At 46.1% G+C, this 20,999-nt stretch overlaps 1 protein-coding gene across 3 annotated transcripts in view; it reads left to right on the forward strand.

The window, feature by feature from the left end:
- Nucleotides 1-20,999, forward strand: part of Mapk14 (mitogen-activated protein kinase 14) — a 64,669-nt gene that overhangs the window by 13,787 nt on the left and 29,883 nt on the right. For all 3 annotated transcript variants that reach the window (XM_052744432.1, XM_052744431.1, XM_052744430.1), the window contains exons 2-3: nt 10,573-10,702; nt 13,689-13,747. In XM_052744432.1, the coding sequence (XP_052600392.1) occupies nt 10,573-10,702; nt 13,689-13,747 (189 nt within the window). The remainder of the gene's footprint in view (nt 1-10,572; nt 10,703-13,688; nt 13,748-20,999) is intronic.

Raw genomic sequence — 20,999 nt, forward strand, 5'->3', positions numbered from 1 at the left:
GGAGGAGGCAGAGTCTGCAGCAGTTGTCTACAGACACCTCTATCTTTCCGAGTGCCCGGCTTCTCTATTCTTGAGGTCAGGAGTGATGTTGTGGTATGTTTATTATTTTTGTTTTATGTTCAGGTCACGACTAGATGCCAAGGATAAAGATAAACCACAGCTTCTGCTCCCTCTCACAGCCTGGAGGAGGAAACAAGCATGCAGACCTTGGTTTTGAGTTCAGTCTCTACAGGACTGGCTACAGTATATTGCTGACTACAGTAGTTCCCAGGTTCCATCTAAGAGTCCTGAAACAATGATCAAGGATTTCAAGGACTCTCAGTTATATTTTAATAATCTTCTCTTTTACTGTTACTTTAGAGATATGGTCAAATTCCAATCTGAAAGAAAGAGGTATAAAAACATTGAGGGTTTACTACTTGGAAAGTCCCATGCTGGAAACTGTAGGTACAAACTTATTTTATAGTTGAGTTGATTTCAGTTTGGAGTATTTAAACCTACCTTCTGGGGCTGGGGAAATAGCTCAGTTGTCGAGAGTGCATGCTGTTCTTGCAGAGGATCCAAGTTCTGTTCTGAGCACCAGTGTGGGGAAGCTTAGAACTCACTGCCTGTAACTCCAGCTCCAGGGGATCCAATGGGGGTGGGGCACACAGACACAAACACATGATTAAAAATAAAAATAAGATAGTTTTAAAAACTACTGGTTGTTTTTTGTTGTTGTTTTGTTTTGTTTTCAAGACAGAGTTTCTCTGTGCAGCTTTGGAGCCTGTCCTGGAACTCGATCTGTAGACTAGGCTGGCCTCGAACTCACAGAGATCTGCCAGCCTTTGCCTCCTGAGTGCTAGGATTAAAGGTGTATGCCACCACTGCCCGGCAAGAACTACTAGTTTTTTTATAGTTGGTAATGTGTGCTCACATACTTAACCTTATATGAGCCTCTTCCCAGTATTTTGAGCCAGGCAGTGCTGGGGACTTCCTGTTTTATTATTTAGAAACAGGTATATGAAAGCTTTGCCTAGAATCACCTTCTAGAAAGTTCCACAGCCCAAACTAGAACTCGTCTTTTGACTATTGGTTTGTTTCCGTATGGCACTGTGCATGTTTAAATTTGCTAAGTAGAATTTTCTAGATCAGTAAAACAAAAAAATAAACAACAACAACAAAAGGTCTTATATGTAGAAAGATACATTGGAAATACCAGCATAGGTGTTCCTTGGCTTACATTGGTTTTGTTTTATTTTGTTTTTTGAGACAGGGTTTCTCTGTGTAGCCCTGGCTGTCCTGGAACTCACTCTGTACACCAGGCTGGCCTCGAACTCACAGAGATCCTCCTGCCTCTGCCTCCTGAATGCTGGGATTAAAGGTGTTTGCCACCACCTGCGTTTCTTTTTTTTGTTTTTGTAAGTTGAAATAGTAAGTCCCAGGGCTCCTAAACACCTATCCACCTCAGTGTCTTGCCTTAGCAGCAGTACACTGTTGTGTGAGCACATGGCTTACTGGGACAGACACTGTTGCTGAGCATTGGGAGAGTATCTGACTGCTTATCCACAGCCTGGGGAAGGTCACATCAGAATTCCAAGTACTTGCTACTGTATGCTTGTCACCTTCTCACTATCTTACAGGTATTGTAGAACCAAAGTTGGAGACCATCTGTATAAAGAATTAAGACAGACACTCCCCTGTTGAGGCAGAGCTTAGTTCCCCTCCCCTCTACTGAGGACTGTACTTGGTGGCTCAGTTTTCTGCTGTGTAGAATGTGGCAGAAATGAGTGTGACTGCAGGAGGTACAAATAAGATTGTACCTCCTGTCCTCCTTTTTTCTCTGGGATTCCTGCTGTGGGAGCAGGCATATTCAAGCTGTGACCCACAGGCTGTATTGCTGGCCATGTGCATGTTAGGATAGCTGTGAATTCTACACAACCTATTTGTAGATGACACCATCCTATCACAGTTTGGAAGGTTGGATACTCCTGGTCTAGAGCATAGAACATTTCTCAACTCTGATACACTCTGGGGTCAAGTAGTTCTTCATAGTTCCTGGCTGTCTGATCTGCTGTAGGATGCTTAGTAAGCAGCATCCCTGGACACCACCTGCTAGGTGCCAGTAAGATTTTGCTCTAAGACTTAGTTATGACAACCCATAATGACTCAGATGTCCTGGGGGACAAAATGGCCCTCTTTTCAGAACCTCTAGGGGAAACCTGTGAAGCAACTCTGGAGAGGCCTAGATGCCAATTAATAGCCATGAGGGTGCGCCACCTTGGAAGAGGGTGCTCCATCCTCAGTCAAATGTAAAAATGACTTTCAGGCTGGAGAGATGGTTCAGCAGTTAAGAGCACTGGCTGCTTTCTCAGAGAACCTGAGTTTGAAACCCAGCATCCACATGGCACCTCATTTGTCTGTAACTCTAGTTCTAAGGGATCTGACATCTTCTTCTGGTGGCTGCTGTATGCACATGGTACCTGTAGGCAAAACACTCTTTCACATAAAGAAATAAAATTTTAAAACAATTAGGGGAGACTTTCTGTGGCCCGTGTCATTCTGCAGCTTGCTGAGAGACTGAGCTAGAGCCACCTTGCTAAATTGCTCCCCAGTTCTTGACCCACAACAATGGAGATAATAAATCATGTTAAAGCTCCAAACTTTGGGATGATTTGTTACCCAGCAGTAGATGATACCATAAGTCCTGTCATACAGTGTACAGATACTGTAGAAGGTGGAAAGTTCTGTACTGAGGGAAATTAGCCTATGGAGACAGCAGTCCTTTTCTGTTTCCCCACACTTAGATGTGTAGCACATATTTGTAGCATAAATAAAGAGTTAGGAACTATTGCAATGAAAGCCTTTTCCATGCCAGTAGCAAGACCATAGTAACTTCAGTGTAACACAGTTAGCCTGATGTTTCACATTTGTTTGAAATGAGTTAATTATTTATGATACTTTAAAATTTTTTGTTTTTGAAATTTTGAAACAGAAAAATAGAGAAGTGTCTCTGATAGTGCATTGTAATGAGGCTTTGGAAAATAGCCCCTCTTAAAAAGAAAGGCACAGTGGGGGGGGAGCATAACATGCTCAAAATGCAGAGTATACCTGTGTGGCAATGTCCTTATGAAATCAGTGATAAAATAAGGACCTTTATGTTTGTCTGAGGCTCGAGGATCCTCTTTGAAGGCTCACCCTTGAGGATCACCCTTGTGGCTGTTGGCAGAAGGTCTACTTACTATATAGATCTCAACATAGGGTGACTTTGACATCTTTCCCTAGATAGTGGTTCTCAGCAGAGGGTACATTTTATCCCCTAGAAACCGCATCTCCCCCCCACTCCCCAGACAGGGTTTCTCTGTGTAGTTTTGGTGCCTGTCGTGGATCTCACTCTGTAGACCAGGCTGGCCTTGAACTCACAAGAGATCCGCCTGGCCCTGCCTCCTGAGTGCCAGGATTAAAGGCGTGCATCACCACGGCCTGGCGAAGCTGCATTTTTTTAAGAGGTGAGGGGAAGCTTGTGTGGTGGCGTGCGTTGTAATCTGAGTGCTGGAGAGCACAGACTGGCAGTTTGGGCTTGTTGGCCTCCCAGTCTAGCCTACTTGGTGAGTTACGGGCCAGTGAGAAATCTTGTCTCAAACTATCCTTTCCAGCCTGGCAGTGGTGGCCTGGGTCTTTAATCCCACCACTTGGGAGGCAGAGGCTGGCAGACCTGGTCTACAGAGTGAGTTCTAGGACAGCCAGGGCTACACAAAGAGACCCTGTCTTGATAAACAAACTACCCTTTCAAGTTAAAGTAACTGGACAGTGCCAGACTAGTATATAGCATAATCACATGTGGGTGCAGCTTGAATTTTCTCCCTTTGAGTTTCAGTTGGATTTTCATACGATTTAAGGGTTTTTATAGGAATTTCTGCTTTTGGATATTGGAAATTTAGGAGAGAACACATAATTTCTCTTCTTTCCAAATACTGCTCTGATAGGGAGAGGAAGCAGGAAAGAGCCTTGGAAGAGCATTTTAGTGCGGAGAGCTGAGACATTAGTAGACTTTGCTGGAGGGATAGCAACACATGAGAACACTGTCTAGATAATTCCTGCGTGTCTCTTGTGTGTAAGGTGTGTTTTAATGGGAGTGTGTGTCCTCTGGTAAAAATTAATGTGTTCTAATATAGCATGTGATTAGGGAAGAAGTAGTGAGGTGTTCATTGAGATGGTATTTTATTATGTATGTGAACAACTAGTGTGACTAAGTACCTATCAATAATAGGGTGATTGGGTAGACTACATTAGTGAGAATATTGCAAAATACAGATTTGAAAATTATTTGGTAAAATGAAAAATGACTGGTTTAGGGATCTAGGTTCCAGATTTACATGTGGTGATTATAACTGTATAAGTATCCTTCAAAGGAAATGTAATTGCTGCTAACTAGTAGTTTCATTAAGTTGAGAATGCCACTCAGTGACAGGGCACTATGATTCATGCTTCTCACTCTACTGATGGCCTGCTTGAGAGATGGAACCTTGATTTTAAAGAATATCTGAGAATAACTGGGTGGTGGTGGCGGCAGCGGTGGCAGTACACACCTTTAATCCCAGCACTTGGGAGGCAGAGGCAGGTGGATTATGCTTGAGTTTGAGGCCCACATTGTCTATAGAACTAGTTCCAGGACAGCTTGGAGGCTACACAGAGAGACCCTGTCTCAAAAAAACGAAAGACAAAAAAAAGAAAGAATAGAAACACACAGTTCAAAAATGTTAAAAGTCTGGGATATATTAAACTTTTCTTCCGTATGGATACAGGATTTCCCTTTGATAGGATCATTTTTGTGTTTGAAACTTGTTCTTTGCCCTCAGTACCCGAAAGACTATGGAGTCTTGCTGATTGCTGCGTGTGTGAGATGTGAGGATGTACTAGACTTTAAACTCCTCCTGTTGGATTTTCAAGTCCTTTCTGGTTTTCTTGTGACCAGGCTGTAAAGGACACATATTTTGAACCCAAGTCTGTGTGTTTTGAGACAAGGTCTTAACTCTAGCCCAGACTGGCCTCCAGAGAGAGAGAGAGAGAGAGAGTCTTCACGGGCTGACACTTATGGATGTCACAGGACACCTCGCAGTAGTCTGTTCTCTCCTTCTACCATGTGGGTCCCAGGGATTGAGCAGTAAGTGCCTTCACCCTCTGGTCCTTTACCTGCTGCATCGTTTCATCAGGCCTCAGTATATATGGCTCGTGCTTTTTATTAGCTTTCCAAGACAGGGTTCTCTGTGCAACAGCCCTGGCTGTCCTGGAACTCACAGAGCTCCACCTGCCTCTGCCTCTTCCCAAGTGCTGGAATTACAGGCGTGCACCACCACATCGGGCAATATATATGTTTTTAAGTCCAGAGTTTTGAGAAATGTTTAACTGTTGGCTGTTTTATTGGGCATTCCTGGAACCATGTATATTTGTTACCCCAGGTAGATGGTAAGTTTTGTGACATCAGCTATTATATTTACTGTTTCTTTTGTATCCATAAAAAAAAAAGCATAATATTTGTAGTGTGTGTCGTGTGTCTAATCCCAGCACATGAGTGACTAGCATGAGGATCACAGATTCAAACCAGTGTAGACAACTTAACAAGACCTTGTCTCAAAATAAAACAAACCCAGAAAAGGGTGTGCAGCTCAGTTTACTGACCAGCACTTGTCTGGTGTGTGTCCAACCCTGAGGGAACTGTTCAGAGCCAATTGAGGAAACTGAGGCTTTTCTTTCTTATCTCAAAATAACTACATTATAAAATACTCTCTGCTATGTTTTTTGTTAAGCAGTCCTGGAGAATGTCCTGCGTGCCAGGAATTAAGATAAGTCCTTTGTACCATGATGGTGAGGGAAACAGATGCACATCTTGCCCTCAAGATGCCCAGGGTGAGTGGCAGTAGCAGCCATTATTAATGTTTGATATTTGAGTTTTACAAAATTAGGGTTTTGTTAAAGCTGCCATAAAAGCTAGTACCTTAGATTAGATAGATACAAACATCTTTATTTTATATATCAGGTCGATAGAATTTAATTAACTTCCTCAAGATTATACGGTTATTAAGTGGCAGAGTTGGTATTAAAACCCAGATAGTCTACCTCCAGAGCCCAGCCCTTGTTTAACTACCTGGTGGGTGGTAAATAAACATACAATAATCATTGTGATTACTGGGGGCTGCTGGGTCCCGGGGAAGCGTTTGTCATCCACTGGCCAGCTACTGGAGTCAGATGGGCAGAACCTGTATCCCTTGTTCTGGAGCCAGCTGCAGAATAGCCTGGTGGGTTGGTTGTAATGGTCCAGCTGTCGTGTTTCCCCAGCTGAACTCAACTTGTGCACACAGTCACTCCTGCTGGCCTGCCCTCCTCCCCACAGGTTCATCCCAGGAGAGGACAGTTACAAAGGCTGCATTAGGCAGGACACTTTGGGCGGAAGTTGAAGAAGCCACATCATGTAGGTGCCATGGCCATTTCCCCACTTTGAAACCAGTTTAGAGAACTTAGTTTAAAGAGTAGTAAGGACTTACACACAGTGGAAAAAAGGAAGGCTGTTTTCTTAGGGGTTTATGGAAACACAGGGAATGTAAGAGGCTGAAGGCTCACAGGGTGTCTGCCTCAGGCCAGGTAGGTACTCTCTGAGGGAGTGACTAAACCAGAACTTGAATAAAGATTTAGTGGTGGGGTGGGGTGGGGTTAGGGGTGAAAGAACTCTAGTCGCAGCCTGTCCAAATAGTTTAAGGAACTGAAAGAAGCCAGTACACCCAGAGTAGGCCTAGGGTGGGGGAAGGACATGGTCCTGATGGATGAGCACATATGGAGACCACTGATTGGGTGAACAGTGGGATCAGGTCATCTCATCTGAGCTTTAGGCCATGGTAGAAAATTTGCATCTTATCCTCTACACCAAGGAAATTCCTTCAGTTTAAAATAATCATGGTTTGTTTGTTTATTTATTTATTATTATATTACTTATGTTTTGAGAAGGGTTCTCTGTAGCGCTTGCTTGTCCTGGAACTGACTCTGTAGACCAGGCTGGTCTCAAACTCAGAGATCCGCCTACCTCTGCCTCCTGAGTGCTAGGATTGAAGGTGTGCACCACCACAGCCCAGCCCTATTTATTATTTTGAAATTGTGTGTGTGTGAGGGGGACGGGAGAGCAAGCCCAAGTGTGGAGGGCAGAGGACAAACATGTAGGATTGAACTCCAGTCATCAGGCTTGGTGGCAAGCCCCTTTACCCGCTGAGCAAGGGTGACATTCAAATGTCTGGCCTGGCTGGAGCAACTGGATGGACATCACCTGGTGTAACAGTGACAGAGGGGACAGTTGTGGAAGTCCTCAGTGCTCACGGGTCTCTCCCCAGGACTGCCTGCTGTGCAGCCACCTAGTAAGGAGGTTTCAGGAAGAGGGGGTCGGGGTCGGTCTTATGTTTATCAATGGCAGTTAACTTGGGCTGTGTAGGTAATTTTCTCATCTGTGACCAAGGCCTGACAGGAGTACTTTAAAGACCAAAGGTTACTTGAAATCCTTTGCACGGGGCTCAGTCTGTTTTTGCCTGGACACTAAACTTGAGCAGAGCATCATGGGGACAGAACTGATAAGATGCCCAACCAAGCAACCTCCTTCAGCTAAGTTCTACCTCCTAGGTAAAAACGACAGTAAAAAAGGGTTATATTTCTTTTGTGTATGGGTGAAGGTGAGCACATTTTTCGCTTGGTTTTCTCCTGCTGTTTTGAGTTCCAGGAATCAAACTCAGGTTGTCAGGCCCAACCCTTACCCACTGAGCCATCTGGTTGGGCCCTCTCACCTCCTAAATTTTTAAGACTCTCTCAAGCTAGACCCAGTGGCACATCTGTGGTTCCAGTGTTCTGGAGGTAGAGGGCAGAAGGATCAGGAGTTCAAGGTTATCTTCAGCCTTATAGTGAGTTTAAGGCAAACTTGAGCTATGTGAGACTTTTTCTAACAACAGTAACAAAAAGAAACAGTGGTGTCACCAGCTGGGAATCGAGTGTTTAACACATGCCTGTGGAGGACATTCCATGTTGAACATAGGTGTAGAGGCGGTCCTCAGGAGGAGATGGAGAAGGCGGTCTGGGACATCCCTGAAGAAGTATACAGTGCAGAGAAGGTCCTAAAACCTGTAAAAATGTTCCTATGAATGTCTGCAGGGATCATAAGAGGAAGGGGAAGTGGTAACCATGCCAGATGCTAATCCAGAGAAGTGGTCCTTGTGCTTGGTGACAGGCCAGTAGTAGACTTGAGAAGAGCAGAGGTTCCAGCAGGCAGGATTGAAGGAGGAATGGGAGCTGGGAACAGCACCCTATTTAGAGCTGTGTTTCTCAAACTGAAGAGCTGGACGAATCATTGAGAACTTGGGCCTTCCCGGTGTACTCACAGGCAGTGCCAGAGCCTCTGGTCCCCAGAGTACACTTTGAACAGTAGAGGTGTAGGTTAGGAGCTCTTGTTGCAGTGCATGAGGGTCTGAGAAAATACAAACCCATTGACCTCTCCAGTTTCTGATGTGCAGCTCTAGGATGGTGTTCCGTTTCCTAAATCCTCAGGTGAGGCTAACATGAGTGCTTCCTACACCCTGGGAATGTGGAGAACTTTTTAACTATGGTGGGGAGTCATCAAAGGAATTTAATGGAGATGGGGAATTTCTAGAGCATATTCTGAAATGAGTGACCCAGTAGAGGGATGTATTTATAAATCAGTGGTAGAGTGCTTGCCTACCATCCACATCCTTGGATTCAATTCCCAGCCTGTCTCTGTCATTCTGTCCATCCGCACCCCGAATCCCTGCCCTCCCCCGTGTGTGCACACATAAATAGTGTAATAATGTAATCCAGTATTACAAAGAAAGAAGGGGATGCAGAGGGATATCCCTGAGAAGATGTGGGACGGCTTCAAAACACTGTCAGTCTGGGTTTTGATCAGAGGGGACGCCTTAGAGCAAGAGAGGCCATGGAGAACATTGGCCAAGGGCAGCTGGGGGCAAAAATGTCAAGTGATTATTTTAGAGGAGAAATGCCCTTATGAAGAAATGGCACTATTTTAGAGCGTATTTGAAATTATGTTCAGAATTAAAAAAAACATACTTTTTTTTTCTGGAGCTGAGGGCCAAACCCAGGGCCTTGCGCTTGCTAGACAAGCGCTCTACCACTGAGCTAAATCTCCAACGCCGAAGTTAAAATTTTCAACCAGTCTGATTGTGCATTCTTTTTTTCTTCAAATACAGTTCCTTGGATTCAGACATAGGTCATTAAGTGGTTGGGGTCACCCGGGGTTAGGCTTTATCCAAGGGAAGGGGACAAACAGGGGAGTGATTATCACTGTTGGAGAATTAGGGGACCGAAGGCAGGAGAGAGCTGCAGTCAAGTGGAGCAGACTAAAGCAACCTGAAAAGTAGGCGGGCTGGAGAGTGGTCCCGAAGGTGGCTGCATGAGGTGGAGTTTCCTGAGAGGTCAGGAAACAGGACGTCGGATGTGCCCTCCACTTGGATGTTGCAGTTGCCAAGAATGTTGACAGAAGTTGGGAATGGAGGGCTACTCTGCTGATAGGACAGACTTTTGGTGGGTGATGGAAAATTCTAGGCAATAGATAACAGCAGCAGAGCTGAGAGTTTTTTCAGAATAGCAAGCAGGGGCTTTTGGAAAGCAAATGGGAAGTAGTGGTTTTAAAATGATGTGAAGACACCTGTGCTACAGCAAAGTGCCTTGCAGAGAGAGCGCCCTCTGATGGCGGGACTGTGTGAGACGTGTCTGGTTAGCTAGCTTCCACAGAGAGGTAGAGAAGGTGCAGAAAGGAAGATGGGAAATTCAGGAGTGTTACGCAGGTCAAATTAACGTGTAACGTGGGGATCCATATAGGTTTGGGGTGAGACGAGGACTCCTGGAGTAAGGGAAAGTTCTGGGCTCAGCATCCTGTACCGGTGACGCTGCGCTGGCGTCATGGTGCTGTTCCCCCATCTGGGTTTGAGTCTGTGGTCACTGTGTCCATCACTATTGTAAGTGTTTATTCTCTCTGCCACTCCTCCCCCCAGGGGGGCTTCCCACTGTACCTCGGTGTGTGCAGTGCCCACCACTTTGGAAGAGCTCATTCTCCTGAAAGCAGGGTAGTTGGAGTCCTTCCCTTTGACCGACATCTAGTAGCTAGGTGACAGGGAGGCCTGGGCACAGGGTCCATACAGAGGTTACCCGTGCTGTCTCCTTTGCACGGGTGGCTGCCTGGCTTCATGAGTTCATTACAGCATAGCCACACCCATTGGGTAGGCTCTTAGTCTCTGGCTGCTTTCAGGCAACTGCAAACTGAGTCTCAGGGCCCTTATCTAGGGTCTGGAGAGTCTAAAATACTACTCTGCTCCTCTCTGGAAAATACAGAAGAGACAGAAAGAAGCATCAAGAATAAATTGGAGGCCTCTTGGGCAGTGGGTGATGAGTTGTTATAGTCTTTATCTTAGTTTCTGTTTTTCTTTTTGTGTCCAGCCACACATTGAACTTGGAAATGAAGTAGCCTTGGAAGTATTAGAAGTAGTATTTGGAGCACGTTTAATGGTGGATTTTTTCTTGTTCTCCCTCCAGTGCTGCTTTTGATACAAAGACGGGACATCGTGTGGCCGTGAAGAAGCTGTCGAGACCGTTTCAGTCCATCATTCATGCCAAAAGGACCTACAGGGAGCTGCGCCTGCTGAAGCACATGAAACATGAGAATGTGAGTCACTCCTGTCCTTGCACAGACGGGGCTTTGTGAGCATCACTGCACGTGGTGGACACGTAGCCCGTGGTGGGGTTCGCTTTCTGCTGCTTGAGTGTTCTGTGTTGTGCCATGGGGCCTTCAGGTCAAACCAGAGGATGGTGGAGCCTCTTCCCAGAGTTGTAGTTTTAGTTCAGGATCTTAAGACGCACGTAATTTTTTATTTTAATTTAAAAAAATTATATATAGTTTCTGTAATATGTGTTTGCCTGCTTGAGTTTATGTGCATCATGGGGAGCAGTACCCTTGGAGGCCAGAAGATGTCAGATTCCCTGGAACGGGAGTCAGGTGCTTATGAGCCAGCACTTGGGTGTTGAGAACCAAACCTGGCTGCTAGCAGCCAGTGCTCTTAACTGCTGAGCCACCTCTCCAGCCCTGGTACCTTTCTTTGTATGTATCTCTCTCTTTTGTGGGTATGTGTATGTCCACGTGTGTATAGGATGTCAAAGGCCTACAGTGGTCTGTGAATCTAGTCCCGGGGGCTCTAATTCCTGCTTCTGGCCTCAGCTAGCACTGTGCCCACGTGGTTCGCAGACATAATGTACAGGCAAAACACCCATACACACAAAATGATGAGAAAGAAATTTTGAAGAAATATGGAGTTTTATTTCTTACAAGTTTGGTAATTCTGTATCCATGTTTGTGGGGGTACATGTACGTGTGTGCAGTGCCATCGAGGAGAGAAGAGGGCCTCAGATCCCCTGGATCTGGAGTCACAGATGCTTGTGAGACACCTGATCAGTTGTTGAGGACGGAACTCTGTCCCCTGGAAGGATGGCTGAGCCACTCTGCGACCCTAGAAGATGGGTTTTGGTGATGTGTGCTGTTGTTAGCAGCACTCTGACTTTGTTTATCAGGACGGTCAGGTTCTAGTAGCAAAGGCCCTATACTCAGGTATTGGTGGTTCCGTCTTTTAAAGGTTGGTTGGTTGGTTTGTGACAGGGTCCCACCGTGTAGTCCTTTATGGATTGGAACCACTGAGCCACTCCGGTCCTGTGCTTTGTTTTTGTTTTTTAACAAAGCTGGTTGAATGTCTCAGTTTTCTTTTCTACTGACATGTTTGAAGGGGAGATGGGAAAAGACCAGAAGACTTAAACTTAATGTGGAACTTGTCTCACCTCTCAGACTACCCTGCAGACATCTGTTAGGCACTTAAAATGTAAAAACAGTTTTATGCAGTGAAGAACCAAGGCTTGGGCCTGGAGACGTGATAGAGTCCAGGAGCACTTGCTGCTCTTGTAGAGGTTTCCAGCAACTGCATTGGGTGGTTCACAACTGCCTGTAATTCTAGCTCTGGAGGATCCAGTGCCTCCCTCTGGCCTCTGCGGATACACGAGCACACATGTGCACACACACACTCTAAATATTTTTAAAAAACGAAACTTCCAGCAAGTTTGCCTGGCCTCCAAAGAGAGTAGCAATAGCCATAACCAAGCTAACCAAGCTCTTAGAGGGCGTAACAAATATCCATTCTTTTATACAAAAAACTAATTATGGTAGCAAGTGACAGACACAGTCACTATGTGGGTACCCAGAACTAGAGCATGTCTTCTGTGACTGTTCAGGTCACTCTAAGCAGAGTCAGCTGGCTTGTTCTTTTTGTTTGATTTTTTTTTGAGACAGGGTTTCTCTTTGTAGTTTTGGTGCCTGTCTTGGATCTCGCTCTGTAGACCAGGCTGGCCTCAAACTTACAGAGATCCTCCTGGCTCTGCTGCCTCCCCAGTGCTGGGATTAAAGGCGTGCTGGCTTGTTCTTGACTTGAACTTGCAACCCTGCTCTCATGCACCTGCTGTGAGGGCCAGTTACTGAGAGGCTGTCTTCATGGTTATGTCTCCAGGGACTGCATAGCTTGAATTTAAAAACAAATCCTCAAAGATTGTGTCAGGAGCCAGGGTCTGATCTTACTATGAAGAGCAAGAGGTTGCTTACCTGGGTGCCAAGTTTAGTAACAATGTATTATTTCAGACTGACAACTTTTGGACCATTGTAGAATTAGAGATCTTTGCTGTGAAGTCCTTTCTAAAGATTGACTTCTAGGTTAGTTCGACTGTTTACTGGCTTGCTTAGCCTGCTTTTTGGTAGAACCTAGGACCAACATCCCATGGTGGCACCATCCATATTAATTTTCAATCAGTGAAATGTACCCACAGGTACATTTGCCCACAGGCTAATCAGATGGGGACATTTTCTCAGCTAAAATTCCCTCTTCCCAATATGACATAAAAACTAGCCAGCACAAGTATTAAAACTTGGTGGGGAATTGAGAAGCATGCTTTTCTGTTGTCTTTTCCAGGTTCCTGTTTCTTGTATTTTTTTAATCACAGGAATGATTTAATTTTGCTTTGTTTCAAAGACTGCTGCTAAAAGTAGGTTCTTCAGGAAGCTTGTTAGTATGAATTAATTGTGTGACTCTATTCTTGACAAAGGGTTTCACATAGCCCAGGCTGGCCTCAAAGCAGTAGCCAAGGATGACCTTGATCCCCTTGCCTTCGCTTCTAAAGGGCTGGGGTTATAGGCATACACTGCTGCTGCTGCTAGCTCTTCTTTGTTTTTAAATCATTTGATCTAAATACCTGCTAATTAAGGTTATTGAGACTATCATAGCAATAAGATGAATATATTAAGATAATATTTGGCCTTAAAAAAATAGTGGGTTTGCCTGGCGGTGGTGGCACATACCTGTAATCCCAGCATTGAGAGGTGGAGGCAGGAATATCAGGAGTCCAAGCTACCCTGGGCCATATGAGACGATGTCTTCACACCCCCAACCCCCCAAAAGAAATGATGTTAACAAGTATAAAACAGAAGCGGTGTGAGTAGCAAGTCATGACTAAGCACACGGGTGGAACTGGACTTGGACTTAGTCCTCTTTACACTGTAGACCTAATGGGCACTGTAGGAGCCCACTGCTTTCCTACTGTTTCATTTCTATGTGTTCTTGCAGGTCATCGGTCTGTTGGACGTGTTTACACCTGCAAGGTCCCTGGAGGAATTCAACGATGTGTGAGTGAATCTTTTGCATTTGCAATGTCAGCTGGAGGATGGGGATGAGCAGCCCCCAGAACTGCTCAACAGTTTTCAGACTTCTGGAAAATATTCTGTTACCCACCTCTCCTGGGCTCCTGCGGGGGAGCACAGAAAGTAAATACTATGTATGCATGGTGCATTTTAGCACTTGGACCATTTCAGACACAGTGTGGCCTGTTCAGAGCCAGCGACGAGTCCTTACAAAAGTTCCACAGAGAGGGAGTGAATATAGGGAATTTTGACTCTAATTTTTTTTTCCTAAAATGCCAATCCACATAGGTGTTTCCCTCTTTGATCCGTTATGGATGGGGGAGGTGATACTGAAGCAACATTCTAATCCTTGAAAGTTTTTGTACTGGGGCAGATGGCCAACCCTCCATGTTGGAAAAGATTTCTTCCAGGCTGGTACTTCCTGGAAAGCAGAGCCTGGGAATCCCAGGAGCCAGAAGTAGAGAGCGAGAGAAAGATGGTGCATGGCTGTGTTAGTGGTCAGTCACCTCTGAGAACACCCGGGCTGGAAACTGCCAGGGTGTAGGAAAAGACAGAACGCACCTCAGATGGGGCCGTTCTTTCTTCTCATCACTCCTAAGGTTTGTTCGTTGTTTATGAATGTCTTCACACTTGTGAGAGCAAGACCGATTCCAGCAGGTATCCTGTGCAAGTCCAGCCTCCCCACCACAGCAGCTTCCCTAGTATCTGATTAACACCCTGTGTTTTTTCGCTGATGGCCTCTGGGCATGCCTGTGGGGATTAATGTAAGTGAATTAATTGGTGTGGGAAGAAGTCCCATCTAAGTTGCGACCGGGCCTATCCCCTTGGCAGGCGTCTGGGGCTGCATAGGATGGAGAAAGGCAAGCAGCGCAGCAGCACCCAGCTCTTCTCTGTTGATTGCCGGTGCAGTACGGGCTCCTGTCTCAGGTTCCTGCGTCTGTGACTCCACTGTCCTGGGACTGAGCCAGAGGACAGCCTTCTCCCTTAAGTTACCCTATCTGCTTTAGAGACACGATGTGCCGGAAGAGAGGAAGCCTCTTGGAAAGGTTGATTTATTTTTATGTATGTGGATGTTTTGCCTGCCTGCATCTGTGCACCATGTACATGCAGTGCCCACAGAGGGAGGAGGCTGTCGGATCCTCTAGGACTGGAGTTATAGATGGTTGTGAGCCACCATGTGGGTGCTAGGAATTGAACCCAGGTCCATTTGGAAGAGCAGTCAGTGCTCACACTGCTGAGCCATCTCTCCAGCCCCAAGAAGAAACATCTTAAGCACAGTTACATATTTGGTCTTGCTGGAATTCTGGCATTCCTAAGTAGAAAGGATGTTTATTGTAAAAGCCAAACAGAATTGTAGGTCATTACTGCTCTTCCTGAACTTCCTGTATTAGTCAGCTTTCTTTCTCTGTGTCAACATGCCTGAAAAAATTAGCTAGTGTAAAGAGAGAAAAGGTTATTTCACCTTGTGGGTTTAGAGGTTCCAGGTCATAGATGGGTGGGCCCATGGCTTTTAGGCTTCTGCTAGAGACGTCAGGTAGCAATGGTATGGAGTGTAGGTATAACAAAACCACTCATCTCGTGGCTAGAAAGCAAAAGGAAGAAAGGGACCAGGATTCCAGTTTTCAAAGCCACACCCCTGATGACCTAAGCCCTGCCGCCCAGAGGTTTCACTGCTTCTCATAGCACCCCCTTTGACCCATGGGGCCGTGGGGTCGGGTCACTCAGCATCCAGATTATAGCACTTGACTCCCAGTGCTCCCAGTGCCAGCTTTTCCCCACTCTTCCTTCGGGCTGCGTGTCAACAAAACAGGCAGGCGGAGATACTTTCACGCATGTGTTCCCTTTATAGAGAAGGGAGAAAACAGGGAGAGATGAATGACAGGGATGGAATGAGAGAGCAGGAGAGGCACTTTGGCCCATGTGCAGGATCTCAGCCACATGAACCTGACCCTGCAAATGAGAGTTTGGGAAGCAAGTAAAGAGAAGGACTGGCAGTAACTAAGAGTGACATGCTGTTCCTGCAGCCCTGTCTCAGCGCCAGAACAGAGGCTTCCAAGGATTGCCAGAGGCTCCACACACAGCTGAGCACAGACCGTGGAGCCCTGCTGCAAGCTGTGGTTGGAAAAGAGAATGTTGTGGAATCTGAGTGAGGAACAAAGGCTACTGCAGTGTTTTTGTGGTTTACCTTGGAAAACACTAGAGTTAGCTCTGAGCTTTAACCTGAGATCTTAGTGAGGGTAGACTTTAAAAGGGAGAAAGATGATTTATGGACCAGCAGGTATGGTGTTTGGGTTTAACTGAGCATCCTGGAATGGAAAATGGACCTGTTCTTCCTCCATTGAAAGGTCTTAATGAAGGCCGATGTCTATTTGGGGGTTAAATTCTACTGACTGTCATTTTATCCCCCATAGGGAAGCCCACAACCACCAGTGTATCTCCCCAGTAAACTAAGTTGCATTCATTGATTCAACAAGTGCATGGTTGTGGCAGAGGCATCTGTTTTCTGTTTACCTCCAGCTGGATTCTAACAATTCTTTTGGTTTTGGTTTTGGTTTTTTCCCTCTGAGACAGGGTTTCTCTGTGTAACAGCCCTGGCTGTCCTAGAACTCGCTTTGTAGACCAGGCTGGCCTCGAACTCACAGAGATCCACCTGCCTCTACCTCCCTAGTGCTGCTTCACCACCTTCCCACCTCGGCTTTTTTGTTTGTTGGCTAGTTTTAGATTTTTTTTTTTTTTTTTGGTTTTTCGAGACAGGGTTTCTCTGTGTAGCTTTGCGCCTTTCCTGGAACTCGCTTTGGAGACCAGGCTGGCCTCGAACTCACAGAGATCCGCCTGGCTCTGCCTCCCGAGTGCTGGGATTAAAGGCGTGCGCCACCACCGCCTGGCTCTAGATTTATTTTTTTTTATTGTGTGTGTAAGAGTGTCTGTGTGTCTGTGTAGGTCACATCTTCTGGCTGGAGCTACAGGTGGTTGTGAGCCGTAGTGTGCTCCTGGGCAAGAGCAACCAGTGCTCTTAACCCCCAGCCCTCCCTAGTCTCAGCTCTCAGGTGCTGCTACCTACCGAACACTTCGGCGTGCCAAGAACCTGCAGGACGGAGGTGAGCGAGCTCCCTGGAAACAGTGAGGAACCTGCGCTTGCTCTTAGGAGAGTGTTTACTGCTGACTTTGTGTGATGCTGATAGCAGTCGGAAATTAGCACCTGTCCAGAGAGTGCTTATTTCTGTGCTCTCCAGAGTCAGTTTAGAGCACACCTAAGAAAACAGACTTCTTCAATAGGATTGCAAGGTTTGCAGGGCCACACAGATGACAAGACTGTCCAATGTTACACCACTGAGGGTGCCAGAGCCTGTGTCTCCTGAAAACCTTTGTGTCCACTAAGAAAAAACATGCAGTCAGCCAACACATTGAGGACCAGAGGTGAAATCCGCTGGGTACACAGCAGGCTCTGATCTTGAGAGGCATTTCCCATGTTAATTAGCAAAAGCTGTGATTACATTTCAGGTGCACAGTTGACTTTTGTTTTTGCTTTCCCTGTTTGTACCTTTAGGTTTCAGGTATCGCTTTTCACTTCATCATATGAATCAGATTTTTGCTTCATTTCTAAGACCATGTATACCTTCAAGAAAGGAACAGTAGATTGTGTTTTGTTGTGACCAGCAACCTACAGGCACTGGGATGACTTGGGAAATGAGCATATCCCATTTTGACTGCTGTATGACATGGTTGGGCAGGTGGCACATTTTACAGAGACACAAACGGGAGATCATTTGAGCACTTCTAGGGGTTCTCAGTTATTGCCTGTACTAGTGAGTGGTTAGGTTTCATTGGTGTGCCTTCTGACCACTCTGGGGACAGTTTCCTCAACTTTCAAGAGAACTGACTTGTCATGGGTGAAGTAGAAATGAGACTTCCCACTTAGTTATTTCCGGGTCATAAGTCCTTTGTGACCCATGACCCCGTGGCTATGTGGTTGCATAAAGCATGCAGCACAAACACGTGATCTATGCGTATGCATGGAGTAGCCATGTAGGCTTGTGTGGGCAGGTGCGGCTTGGTCTTTAAAAGCCGGCCCCCATGTTCCCCCCCCACACACCTGTCCTTTCAGCAGGCCTGATCACATCTGTCCTTTTCTCCTCATCTTAATAAAACTCTTGTTAGTTGGGGGGGGGGGGAGAAATGAGTCTTCCAAGTCACTTCCTCCCTATTTTATAGTTTTCATCCCTGATTCCTTCCCTCCTTCCTTTTCTTTGTTTCATTCATTCATTTGAGGCAGGTGTATCTCTAGCTGACCTGGAATTCACAGAGATCTGCCTGCCTCTGCATTTCTGCCTCATTCTTTATTCTGTTTTTGAGATGGGATTTCATGTATCCCAGGGTGGCTTCAAATTCACTATGAAACCAAGAATGGCTTTGATCTCCAGCTTCCCCTGCCTTCTTCCCAGTGCTGGGATAACAGGCAGGAACCACCACACCTGGTTTATGTCGTGCTGGACTTAGAACCCAGGGCTTCATGCATGCTAAGCAAGCACTCTGCCTCTGTCAACTTAGCTACACTCAGTCTTCTGCCTTGTTCAGAAGAGACACAAGGGGTCTTGTATTCTGCTGAGATCTAGAAGATACATAGCAGGGTTCGTGGTGGCCCTCATTCTGATGAAAGCCAGTGAGCAGTTGATCACTAGGTTGGCCTCGCACCTATGGAAAGTGCAGTCCCCTAGCGAGCTTGAACATTCTGGTTCAGTTAACTAGAACTGAAGGCATCAAGTCGGTGAAGACTTCTGGAATTACTTTTACAGATTCTATTCAGTGTTTGAATGTCTACCTCTGCCAGACACAGTTCTCATCCTTGAGGAAGATGGTAGACATACATAGTCTGTAATCATTGAGTTGAGATTATTGATGGAGAAAAGCAAAATTGAAATAACCACATGTTGCAGTGTGGTAGATTTGGAGAGGCCCCTCGTGACCTCGCTCCATGCAAGTTTTGACCTCGTATGACTTCCTTTCCACTTGTGTCTCTGTCCTTGTCTTTTTCTTCGAATACAGACAACCAACTATCCCCAGCAAAACCTCTGCCTGATCTGCACCATGGCCGAGCTCTCCACACTTGCTGACTGACTCTCATTTCTCTTCGAGTCCCAGACTAACCAGGGTCTTCTGATTAGTTCAGCCAGGAGCACAGCTTGTCCTCTGTGCTCCCAGCTGAACTGTGACCCCAAGTCACTGGGTTCCTTCTCTGCTGGGTTCTTTGCACATGTTGTCAGCCTATTTCTGTTTGTTTGCTTCCTTGCCTTGTAAGTCTGTTAGAGAGGTTGCTTTTCTTCTTTCCTGAGTTGTTAGCATTTGGAGCAGTTGCAGGCCTGCAGGTATTATTTTTGGAAGAAATGAATGCAAGAACCTATCAGGTGTGGAATGCTAGGGGGCCTCAGGGATGGCTGCCTACCCCAGCTGATGTCCCCAGAGAATTCTGTACAAAATAGTCCTTGAGCTGGTGCTGAGTGGGAGTTGGAAATCCGACTATGAAAGGTGAGCCCAACCAGACGTCCAGAGAGAGCTGAGGGGGAGGTACTGCAGCTGGTAGCAGGGGATCGTGGCAGTGGAGCTGGGGGGGAGGCTCAGCAGTAAGGGCCTGACTGCTCTGCCAGAGGACCAGGGCTTATTTCCCAGCACCCGAATGGCACCTCTCAACTCGAGGTGACTCCACTTTCGAGGGATCCAGTGCCCTCTTCTGGCCTCCAAGGGCACCAGGCACACCTGTGGTACACATGCATACACTCAGGCACAGCACTCATATACATAAAATAAGAATAAATCTTGAAGGAAAAAAACAGATGTATACTGGGGAAAAGCTAAAATGAGAGGGGAGGAGCTAGGTTATTCAGGACTTTATAGGCTAAGGAGGTTGTCCCAGGGAAGAGATCAAAGGGTCCTGGGCATGGAGGTGGAGCTGAGGAAGGGAGGAAAGGCTTTACTTTCATGTGCTGTGACTACCATTCAGCTCCCTCCCCAGTTACCCACACCCACAGACACTCCGTAATAATCAAGAAGATTTAATTTTAGCAGATGTAGTTTTTCTCCTGAGTCCACATTAACAGGGTCAGAACTGAATGACTATAGCAGTTGAAAAATTAGAGGCTTTTATATAGTGGTGCTCCTCATTAGTAGCTGCTGTCAGCTTCCTTCTATTTGGGATTCCTGACAAACACTTCCTTTGTTCATAAACATGGCCTGCCAGGTGTGATGGAGCATACCTTTAAGCCCAGCACTCTGGAGGCAGAGGCAGGCAGATCTTAAATTTGAGGCCAGTTGGTCTATCTAGCAAGTTCCAGGACAGCCAGGGCCACATAGAGAAACCCTGTCTCAAAAAACCAAGACAAAAAAAGCCAAAAAACCATGGCCTACTCAAGTGACTGGAAATAAAACGGGCAGACGGTCTATGGTATTACCTGGGTTTTAATAGCATCTCAATTTAAAGAGGATTTGAACGTAAACATGGTCAGCTGACAACACTGTGATGTAGGTCTGTCATCTCTGAGTGTCAGGTGAGGCAATAGATTGACACCTTTATTTAAGTCTGAACAAAGTTGCTTCCTTCTGTGTGCTCTGGCTGTTTGCGGTTACATGTCATAGGTCATGACTGGCACTGCTGTGCTCTGTCCTATGTTAGACGCCCAGACTAAAGACTGTCTCTGTCCCAGGTTGCTTGTGGTCCCCTTGCTCTAATCACCTCCTCTGTGGCATTTTCCCACCTTCCTCTGACCTAACCCGGATGTCTTCCACCGCTGCGTTCTTCAGGCCCGACACTGCACATCTGTGACCGGAGTGGCCACCCTCCTGCCCTCCTTCTGTACCTGTTGATTCCTTGGCTGACAGCGTGCTTGGGGCTGTGTGTCTTTCCTCTACCCTGGACGGTATGGATATTTCGGAATAGTGATTCCAGACTGGGTGATGCCAGTAATGTAGAGGATATCTAGTAATCTGTGTTTCGTGTGAGAGTGGTGTGTTGTGAAATAAGCTTGCTAAACTACCATCTTGGCGATTGGATGGCTGTTCTGCCCCTTATGATACTCTGGTCTCTTTGTGTTCATCCCAGATAAGAGCTTGAGCTTTCCCGTTTCCAATAAAACACTCCGTCATCCTGTCTTACCAGTACTGCTCTAAGCTGTCCTGCACCATCTGTGTTAGTGCCCTCCTGGGCCAGACACTGCTCTGGATGCTTTAGGTACTACACAAAACAAGG

The sequence above is a fragment of the Peromyscus californicus genome, unplaced genomic scaffold (assembly GCF_007827085.1).
Source record: "Peromyscus californicus insignis strain IS unplaced genomic scaffold, ASM782708v3 Scaffold_19__1_contigs__length_69161282, whole genome shotgun sequence".
Classification (NCBI taxonomy): Eukaryota; Metazoa; Chordata; class Mammalia; order Rodentia; family Cricetidae; genus Peromyscus; species Peromyscus californicus.